Raw genomic sequence first — 11,219 nt, 5'->3', positions numbered from 1 at the left:
GAGAGAGAAAAAGATAGAGAAAGAGAGCGAGAGAGAGGAAGAGAGTGAAAAAGAGGCAGAGAGTAATAAAGAGCGTTGACTAGGAACTAGTGCTGACACAATTACTGTATAACTTTTATACCATGACATTATTGAATACTCCTTTCTGATTGGCTTGAAGGGCATTCTAGAGCGTGTATTATTTCCCTATAACGCACGGTATATTTGAACGTAGAATTCGATGTCTATGGTTCCTTCTTACATGTTCTATGTTTGAGCTGCTTTTGAAAGCAAAAGTCGAATTTAAAACATTATTGGCATGGTTGAATTCGAAGCTGGGAATGATGGTTAAATTAGCTAAACTAGTAGGACCGTTTGCTTGGTTACCAAGGCAACTGCTGTCGCTCTCTAGTAAACTTGCTAGCTACTTCAATGGATGTTGAACACATTTCTAGCAGCAAATGTGTTAAAATTACAGCTATGGTATAAAAGGGATAATCAACTTGTGGCTCTATGCGTTCTCTGGAAAAGAATTCAACTCCATGGAAGGTGAGTTCCACTCAGCTATAGCGTGTCGTTGAACACACCTTCCACGTCGTTCATTATTTTCTATAGGATGCATAGCCTCTTGTTGATTATCACTTACGTAACCTATGGTGATGGATGAAGACCGTCATGAAAATAAAATAACCGTCATAGCCGTTTAAAAATGAACAGCTTACTGAAGATGGAACTGCTGGGCATTCGTGCTGTTGAGTCCGTTTCTGCTGTACCATGGACTCTTAATTACAGCGTGATGAAACTTGTTGCTCCTTCCTGATACAAGCAAGGTGTTGTGGCAAAGATTCTACATTCCATGTTGATGTATAATGTTAATTCAAACTATGTTAAGGGTAGACTCAACGAAATGACGTTGCACGAGCAACACCACAGATATTGAGATGAGCAAGACGCAAGACTTGGCTCTCACACAGTATCTGCACATGTGTATGGGTTCGCTTCATGCTGTTTACAGCGTGGTAGCCAGGGCACCAAAACAGCTGAGAAGTTGAGCCTCGCACTTTAACACTCTTAGTTGTTGGGGAAATTGACCCACTATAATATTTACTTTCTGCAACTACGTCATATTGCTGAGTCTAGCTTTAACTGATGTGGCTCTGTAATGTCAGTTTGGTTAAATAAAAACAATCACAGCACATTGATGGCCACTCTTCCTGCTTTACTTCGTTCTTTTATTCCCAGCTTTGCTCATAAGGGTAAACTCGCAATGGTCGCCAGTCCAACCATTATGCCATCATTGGCTTGAATGCTGACGCCCGTACTATTCATTCCATTTCTATGGCAGCACATGCAGTCAGGAGCTGAGGAGAGGAGAAAATGTGCATCTGTATAATATACAGTACCAGTCAAAAGTCTGGACACACCTACTCAGTCAAGGGTTTTCCTTTATTTTTACAATTTTCTACATTCTAGAATAATAGTGAAGATAACCATCCTATGAAATAATGCATATGTAATCATGTAGTAACCAAAAAAGTGTTAAACAAAAATATATTTTATATTTGAGATTCTTCAAAGTAGCCACCCTTTGTCTTGATGACAGCTTTGCATACTTTGAGCCAATCAGTTGTGTTGTGACAAGATAGGGATTCTATACAGAAGATAGCCCTATTTGGTATAAGACCAAGTCCAAATTATGACAAGAGCAGCTCAAATAAGCAAAGAGAAAATACAGTCCATCATTACTAAAAGACATGAAGGTCAGTCAATCTGGAACATTTCAAGTGCAGTCGCAAGTACCATCAAGCGCTGTGATGAAATTGGCTCTCATGAGGACCGCCACAGGAAAGGAATACCCAAAGTTTCCTCTGCTGCAGAGGATAAATTACCAACCTCAGAAATTGCAGTCCAAATAAATTATTCACAGAGTTCGAGTAACAGACACATCTCAACATCAACTGTTCAGAGGAGACTGCGTGAATCAGGCCTTCATGGTCGAATTGCTGCAAAGAAACCACTACTAAAGGACACCAATAATAAGAAGAGACTTGCTTGGGCCAAGAAACATGAGCAATGGACATTAGAACAGTGGAAATCTGTCCTTTGGTCTGATGAGTCAAAATTTGAGATTTTTGGTTCCAACTGCCATGTCTTTGTGAGACGCAGAGTAAGTAAACGAATGTACTCTGCATGTGTGGTTCCCACCGTGAAGCATGGAGGAGGAGGTGTGATGGTGCTTTTCTGGAGACATGTCAGTGATTTATTTAGGCACACTTAACCAGCATGGCTACCACAGCATTCTGCAGCGATAGACCATCCCCTCTGGTTTGCGCTTAATGGGACTATACATTTTCTTTCAACAGGACAATGACCTAATACACCTCCAGGCTGTGTAAGGGCTATTTGACCAAGAAGGAGAGTGATGGCCTCCAAAATCACCTGACCTCAAACCAATTGAGATGGATTGGAATGAGTTGTACCACAGAGTGAAGGAAAAGCAACCAACAAGTGCTCAGTATATGTGGGAAGTCCTTCAAGACTGTTGAAAAAGCATTCCAGGTGAAGCTGGTTGAGAGAATGCCAAGAGTGTGTAAAGTTGTCATCAAGGCAAATCAAGGCTACTTTGAAGAATCTCAAATATAAAATATATTTTGATTTGGTTAACACTTTTTTGGTTACTACATAAACCCATATGTTATTTAATAGTTTTGATGTCTTCACTATTATTCTACAATGTAGAAAATAGTTTAATAAAGAAAAACCCTTGAATGAATAGGTGTGTCCAAACTTTTGACGGTATATTTTTTGGTATATATTTTTGGGGCTATTCGAATGGTTATTACGGTGACCGCTGTCATTTGGCTGGCCAAAAACCATCATCCAAAATTCCATGACCATCACAGTCCTACTCGGAACAGATGACAACAGGACCCCATGGAAGACAGGACACCTGTTAGTGTACATACACACACACACCTGTTACCTGTAGGCAACTCTGTAGGCACTCTGCTTCCATCTTCCCTCCCCCCTCACTGTCATAGGTTTACTGAACACACACCCCTCACTCTATTGTTTCCCCTCCCCTCTGGTGTTTTCCCTATTCCACACCTCACATTCAAGTTCCCCAATACATTCGACCTAGAGTATTCTGTTTTCTCCAGTACTAGCACACTAAGCTTGGAAGCCAATAAGATGTTATAATTTCACTTTTTTGTAATATATATATTATATGACATCACATTTTATGTATGTTTCTGCATATGTACTATGATATTCTAATAAACCTAAACATAAGATATGGGTAAAAATGGGTTCCTACTGGTTCCTACTGTTTCCCCTACCTACTTAGACACTCTTCTGGTAACCCTGGAAACCAACAATCCCTTGAGGCCTAAGCACCGGTTCGACCTAGGGGAAACCCTAACCACTCTAACCATTTTGGGGCTGACTGTCGTAGTTGTAGTGTTAATGGTGAGTTTGTGTGTTTGTTAATGGTTTAATTTAATCATGTATGGGTGACATGTCAAGGCTAATAACACTTAGCTCTGAGCTAATGAGCCTGATGCAAATACACTGGGGACTACCGAGGGGGTAGAGGAAAGAGACAGAGAGAGAGAGAGAGAGAGAGAGAAAGAGAGAGAGGGGGAGAAAGATGGAAAAGGGAGGGAGAGCGGGAGAAAGGGGAGAGAGAGAGAGAGAGAGAGAGAGAGAGAGAGAGAGAAGGGGGGGATAAATCCAGGAGGGGGGGAGAAGGAGTTGGGAGAGAGAGACAAAAAGAGAGTAGCGAGAGAGAGGGAGATTGTTTGTGTTTGCTATTAATTAGCATACTGTATCTGTTTTGTTGAAACAAATCAGTGCTCATTTTCACAGACAAACACACATGCACGCACATACACACACACACAGTTCTAATCCAATCAGCCTATAGTTATAAGGGGCCAAATTCTCAGGTCTATGACTAGGTTAATCTGAGTCATGTGACTTCAGGAAACACAATCTAATAATCTCTCTCTCTCTCTCACACACACACACACACACACAAACTATTTTAGGCATGGTTCTGCATTGCATGGCCTATTTGATTGACAACTTGCAATCCAATCTAGGATTTGATATTAGCTACTGTAGCTCCTGTACTATTATCGTACAACCTAACGATTATCTAACCAATCATCAATACAACCTAGTATTGTCACGATACCAGAATTTTGACTTCAATATCAATACCAGAGCTGTGTTCAAATACCCATACTAACATACTGTATACTACATACTAAATGAGTATATACTGCCTACTATATACTATTAGTTCATTTTAGTATACCGTAAACGACCGGTATCCTTTCAGTTAAGCGTACTAGCACTTCACCCATCTTCAGGAAGTTGATGCTGTTGCTATGCAACCTCTTGCTAGCTTGTTAGCATAACAAATGACTAGCTAGACATCTTACGACTTCGGGTGAGTTCGTAAATTCAATCTGGAGTGCCAGAGTGTGCTCGGAGTGCGCTCTGGGCATTCGTAAATTCATAGCATTGTCATTACATTTACATTTAAGTCATTTAGCAGACGCTCTTATCCAGAGCGACTTACAAATTGGTGCTTTCACCTTATGACATCCAGTGGAACAGCCACTTTACAATAGTGCATCTAAGTCTTTTAAGGGGGGTGAGAAGGATTACTTTATCCTATCCTAGGTATTCCTTAAAGAGGTGGGGTTTCAGGTGTCTCCGGAAGGTGGTGATTGACTCCGCTGTCCTGGCGTCGTGAGGGAGTTTGTTCCACCATTGGGGGGCCAGAGCAGCGAACAGTTTTGACTGGGCTGAGCGGGAACTGTACTTCCTCAGTGGTAGGGAGGCGAGCAGGCCAGAGGTGGATGAACGCAGTGCCCTTGTTTGGGTGTAGGGCCTGATCAGAGCCTGGAGGTACTGAGGTGCCGTTCCCCTCACAGCTCCGTAGGCAAGCACCATGGTCTTGTAGCGGATGCGAGCTTCAACTGGAAGCCAGTGGAGAGAGCGGAGGAGCGGGGTGTAAATTAGTAAATTCAGAGCGTTGTCAGATTGTTCGTTCGTAAATTCTGTGCGTTTTGCTCTTGGAGCGTTCAGAGCACACACTGGATGCTCTGGCCGAGGAGTAGGGTTGATCCGAGCATTCTGATCTCACAACGGCAGTTAAACACCCAAACTAACTGGGAATCGTTGGCTAGCTTGCTAGCAACTTCCAGACACAAATGAGAGAACACGTCACTCTGACCATTTTACTAGCCCTAGCAGAGCTAGTTAAGCTGTTTTCATGTTATCTAGAGCGTTGGTGAGTGTAACTGTGCTGCTGGCAACAATTTAATTACGATTTTTTGCAAATGTTTACTGACACCGGCCATATTCAATGGTTGTAAATTCATCAGTTATTCGATGCTCTGGCACACTCAGAAGAGAGTTCTCTGAAATCGGAGTAGATAGCCAGAGCGAATTAACAACTTCCATTAAGAAAGCACAACGATTTTACCACGTAGCTAAGCTAAGAATGATGTGAATAATCAAGTCAATAAATGTTGGGTCGTTAGTTAGATAGCATATAGTTAATATGTATTAGTAGCCAACTAACATTAGGTAGCTAGCTAACACTGCTAATACTGCTGTAATGATATGCTATGCGGTTCGTTCATTTGTCATAATTAGTTAAAGCAATTATTTGTATCTGCTCTAGTCGCACTTCAGCTGCATATTTTCCTCCATTTTCTTAAAATCTGAAAACGTTGTGAAGCCACGCCCACTTTCTGAAGAATTGCATTATGGGCCCTAAAAGCACAGAAATAGTGTCCACTGCTTGTATACTTCATATTTTGGTGAATTTAGTACGACATCTGGGAACATTTGGCATACTATCTGTATCCATACTATGACCAATAAGCATACTACATACTCAATTTACTTCACAAATAGTATAGTTAGTGCATTTAGTATGAGTATTCGAATACAGCTCAGGTTTAGTATCACAATACTCGATCACGATACTCGATACCAAAACAATAACAAAACGATACCACAACAAACAAAAAAGAAGGCATATTAGCCAAAGTCACACAATGGCACATCATCCAGACAGATAAACTCAGCTACTGCTCTGTTCAATATCATTACGTTTGAAAATGTTTATGCACATTTTTCAGAGACAGCCATGTATGCATTAATTAATCAATCATACAATCAATCTGACTTTGTTTTTACCAACCTAACTACAAAACAACGTAATGATACTAATTTATTTGAATGGTACATCTCTATTGATAAACTGGGTAAATCAAGACGTAATTTAGGTCAATTCACAATAAAGGTGAATGCATATTATTCAATAGGAGTATGTGCTTGCATTGAGATATTGAGCTTGTTTTAGCTGATTTCATGGGGCTACAAATGACAAAACAATCTCTTCCATTTAAGACTTATTTTAATTGAGACTGCTAGGAGAACATATTATTTTATTGTACTGGTCAACAACATTTGCATAGAAGACGCAATAATATTATTTTTTAACTGTGCGGTGTCTCTTTAAAAAAGTAATGACGTAATTCGCCAGGCAGAACGTGGCTGTGGAATATGACTTGGTGGCTATGGAATCTAGTGGAAATCAGATGCGAGGTGAGGAAGACGAAGAATTGAATTAGTTTTTGGCAGCGAGGGAAACGAAGTGAATTAATAAAGTTTTTGGCGAGGGAAACGAAGTGAATTAATAAAGTTTTTGGTGATAATCAGCTTTGAAATCAGCATATATTGCATTATGTTTTGCAACCAAACAAAGTACTAGGGTTGTGAATTCAGCTGTAAGCTAGCAAGGAAAGTTAGCCGACAAATTAAAGATAGAAGCTACCAGTATCGTCTTGCATTGTGCAAAGGTGTTCTAGTTCTAGCCTGTATGGACATTGTTTTGCGAAAAGTAATAAACAAAATGTCTACATGCCGCGTTGCATTATTCAAGTGTGATAACTTCTGTGCAGCATGAGTGGGGAACTAACAATGCAGCCAGATAGCTCAAGCAATGAATGAGTAAGTGGAGCAGGCACTTTGGTCTTCGCTCTATAAACGGGCTGCGCTGATACAGGCTTGATCCTCTCAATCACGTGAGTCACATTTGACAGAAGTACTGAACATTGAAAAAATGATGGTACCGAATCTTTTTAGTTTTCGATGCCAGCTGCCCAAACAAAAGGCTATCTTTCATCAGCTACCTGTCATCAGTATTCCTCAGAGATGGGGCCATACCCCAAACAATTTAATATAATTCCATATTGCATTCTGTCTCTGTTGTTCATTCAGTTAATCATTCAGCCTGTACTAGAATAAAATATAAATGTATATACATGTCATTCAGCAGATGCTTTTATCCAATGCGACTTACAGTCATGCGTGCGTAAAGTTATTACATATTGGTGGTCTCAGGCATCGACCCCACTATCCTGGCATTTGCAAGCACTATACTCTACCAACTACCACCTGAGCTATTTAAATATCTCTGGTCAAAGGTAGTGCAATATATGGGGAAAGTGCACTCTATGGGAAAGTGCATAGGCCAATAGGGTATCATTTGATTGAACCAGCTGTCTCAGGAACAAACACAGCCATGAGATCACTATAGAAACAACACCATATAGGTGACAGCTATGGCTTCATATTGATCCACAATGACCTATGACTGTCGATCAATAACTGTAACGATTCAAAACCGGCAATCACTATAAATATATTGACCAAATTCAAACAAACTTTATGTCTTACTCAATAATACACTGTTATTAATCAGTTACTAATCAGTTGCCAATTATGTGTGTGGGTGTGAGTGTGTTTTCAGAACATTAAGCCTATGCCCACTATCCTAACCAGGATCAATTCCACAGTTCATCTCTCATGATGACAAGAAAAATAGGCCTATAATGCCATAGAGTGCTATGAAGAAAAACACAAAACATCTCACCACTGTGTGTGTGTGTGTGTGTGTGTGTGTGTGTGTGTGTGAGTGAGTGAGCATGCATGCTTGCTCCTGAGTGGTGCAGCAGTCAGTGCAAGAGGCATCACTACAGTCTCTGGTTCGAATCCAGGCTTTATCACATCCGGTGATGATTGGGAGCCCCATAGCGCGGCGTAAAATTGGCCCAGCTTCGTCCGGGTTTGGCTGGGGTAGGCCTTTGTTGTAAATAAGAATTTGTTCTTAAATGACTTCCCTAGTTAAATAAAGGTTCAATAAAAAAAAATAAAGTGTGTGTGTGTGTGTGTGTCTCCTACCTTGGCACGTAACTGTCCTGAGGTGGACACTTTCCGGATCAGCTTCTGCTCCGTCTCGTCCGTCTCTCCATCGCTGTCCGAGCTCTCTTCCCCGGGTTCGGGCGGTGCTAGGCGGTCAGATTCCTGTGAAGACGTCGACTCCCGCAGTTCTTGGACGTACAAGACATTCGGGTTTAGTTTGGAAGCCATGATGGTGATTGTTTAAAGGAACGGACTTGGGAAAAGGAGGAGAGGAGAAGATGGGACGTGTTGTGCGTGACCAGACTTCAATCTTTACACTTCGTCCGTTGATCTAATGTAGCCTCGATCCTCTGAAAAGATGAATGATTCATATTTTATTATTTTTTTAAAGTGCCAGTTGGCAGTTAGTTAGGCAGGTGTTTGAAATGTCCCCGTATGTCAGCTAGAGCAAATCAGTTTGCCACTCTCACTCTTTGGGTTTGCATTTTGATGGTGTAAGTCATATAGCCTGTACCATTGTGTGAAATCATTATTTTAATTCATGCAAACTTAAAATGGCTTAACTTGGGTGGTGTTACTGTTAACACAGTTTGAAAATAAAAGAGAGCCGCACACTGTTAACACAGTTAACACAGTTCAGAAAATGGAGTGTTGCTAGGGTGGGAGTGACCGAGTTCATTTGTTTTTCTCTTTACTGGTTCCTCTGCTTAGCTGGCTTTGTTACTGCATGATGTGGTGAAGCCTATACCACTTGTGTGAATACCAACACAATCATTTTGACTTTATGCAAACTGTTAGAATGGTTAACCTGGATACTGTTAAACTGTTTAGTCGGTTGTTGAGTTAAAACAAACGTGAGCTACATTTGGCTGCCCACAACATGAAATGTAGGCCTATTTCTCTACATAGGGCAATAATAAGACATATGCCTTACTCATTGTATAACAGCTTTTTCTGAACATCTGCCATTGATGATAATGAAGATGATGATGGTTATTACAAAGGATAGGCCTAATATAGCATTAACTAAATGATGACATGACAATAAACCTTCGTGCTTCAACGCTGATGAAAAGACAGTCATCAAATAAAACATGATTACAAAAAAAACTGTAACTAATCCGTTACATTAAACCTTTAGAAAATGCAGCATATGGCATTAATTTTTCACATGCAAATTGCAGTTTTCGGTAGTGCTCAAACCATGCCATTCCACGAGAGCAGTCCTCCATGACGATAAACAACAGAGTAGGCTAAAAAGTCAGGTAAAAGTTATGCTCAGGTAAAACAATTTGCCTAATCTATATTTCCATATTTACAAGTTCTACTCTTGAAGATCAAGGGGTATTCAATTAGGCTAATTGGAATGACTGGAAATCTGACAGACATTGGTTTTTAATGTCAATATAGGCTATAGCCTAATCGTATTATTATCTACATCAGAAAGCAAAGGGTTAGAAGAAGCCTACCTACACAACCAACCGATAAAGGAAATTCCAACATCCATTTATGGCCACCAGCTATGTAAACGCTAACATCGATTTATCCTGCAACAGATATCGTTCAATTGGTAATATTAATTTGTGTCTTCATCTAATTCTTAAAGGGAAATTAATCTAAAAATAACTGAAAGTAATCAGATTATGTTACTGAGTTTGTGAAATCCAAAAGTTACGTTACTGATTACAATTTTGGACAGGTAACTAGTAACTGTAAAGAATTAGGCTACATTTATAAAGTAACACACACACAGGATTGTCATAATAATCATGCACACACATTCCAGTAGGCTATTACAACACACACACCGCATGAGCATTTCAATTTGTCACTTTCAATACATTTTGCCATATAATGTTATAATGTGTATCGCAATTACAAACATCATGTTATATTTCTCAGTGGTCACCTGCAGGTCGAGTGGTTGCTAACAGAACACCTGACTGTCATCATGTGTCTCAAGTGTGTGTCCTGTTTCCTTGGTTTCAGCTCTCTTAATTTAACCGACGTGTTGCTCCTACACAACGACCGACCTCCCCATCTAGTCTATAGTTGTCAAAGGGCAGTATGATTTCAAATCATATGACGATTAGAGTAGCGCTATGCGTTTATAAGGCTATTTCTTTTGAGACGAAAACGTTAAAAATAAACCGATTGTTCTGTAACCTTCAGTTATTTTGTCTTTGGAACAACAGGCAGTAAGTAACGCGTAGCCAGGGCTTCTTTCTACCTTTTAGAGCTGGCGGCTCACGAGCGACAACGTTTGATCATTAATTCCATTGCGAATGGGATCGTTAATAACGACGGAGACACGGATTTCAATAGTATTCATTTATCCGTTCATCTATCAACGTATTCATTAATTTATTCCGTTCACCAGCGAAGCTCAGTAAAAACCGTTTCAATTCTAAAATCCTCATCGTCAAAACCCGGTAGCCTAAGCCAGCCTCTTTCAAGCATCTAGGTAACGTTTAGAGACGAACACCGTAGCAAGCTGTGGTGCCATGCATCTGTATTCTACCAGGGGCGATTAAATAAGTATCTCTGTTACCGTGGCGTCCCCCGCTGCTTTTGCCCGACCTGGGTACCTGTCTCTCGGCTTGAATCCTCCCACACGACTGGGCACTATCAAATCTCTGGTTCTCTCGCTCCGCTCTCACACCGACACACACTATACGCATAGCATCGGGGGCGATTTGAATCAGTTGGTTGGGAGGGGAGGAGGAGGAGATGGGGATAGACAGAAGAGCTTAGAGGAAGGAGGGTGATTTGATGGCTACTTAAACTCGCCTTCACGAGAATGCAGAGAAACAGAGAGAGAGATTACATCAAAACTGAAAGCTATTTCTTCCCAGGTTAAACGGGGGAGTGAAACATTTACAATGAAAACACTCACAGCACCGGATAATTGTAATCAGTTTACCGGCATTAATCAGATATGCATGGGAGATAGTTAGCCATGGTTCGGGCAGTGGTTGTTGTCTCTCAATTAAATTAAATTCAAT

At 40.6% G+C, this 11,219-nt stretch overlaps 1 protein-coding gene across 6 annotated transcripts in view; it reads right to left on the bottom strand.

Annotated features, from left to right (window-relative positions):
* The window catches only part of si:dkey-172j4.3 (diacylglycerol kinase delta), a 115,982-nt gene extending 105,048 nt beyond the window's left edge, over positions 1 to 10,934 (bottom strand). The window contains exons 1-2 of one of the 6 annotated variants that reach the window (XR_010464546.1): positions 10,766 to 10,934; positions 8,254 to 8,564 (exon numbers count right to left, since the gene is read on the bottom strand). Coding sequence is in view for 4 of the 6 variants with exons in the window: in XM_065021783.1 (XP_064877855.1) it covers positions 8,254 to 8,442 (189 nt within the window). In the remaining 2 variants the exon portion in view is untranslated. Of the gene's footprint in view, positions 1 to 8,253; positions 8,565 to 10,123; positions 10,395 to 10,765 lie in introns of those variants that run through there. The other 5 variants (XM_065021783.1, XM_065021785.1, XM_065021786.1 and 2 more) reach the window with 5 other exon arrangements.
* Between the last annotated feature and the right edge of the window lie 285 nt (positions 10,935 to 11,219).

This window comes from Oncorhynchus nerka, linkage group LG8 (assembly GCF_034236695.1).
Source record: "Oncorhynchus nerka isolate Pitt River linkage group LG8, Oner_Uvic_2.0, whole genome shotgun sequence".
In the NCBI taxonomy this organism is placed as follows: domain Eukaryota; kingdom Metazoa; phylum Chordata; class Actinopteri; order Salmoniformes; family Salmonidae; genus Oncorhynchus; species Oncorhynchus nerka.
This window is presented reverse-complemented; position numbering and strand designations above follow the sequence as displayed.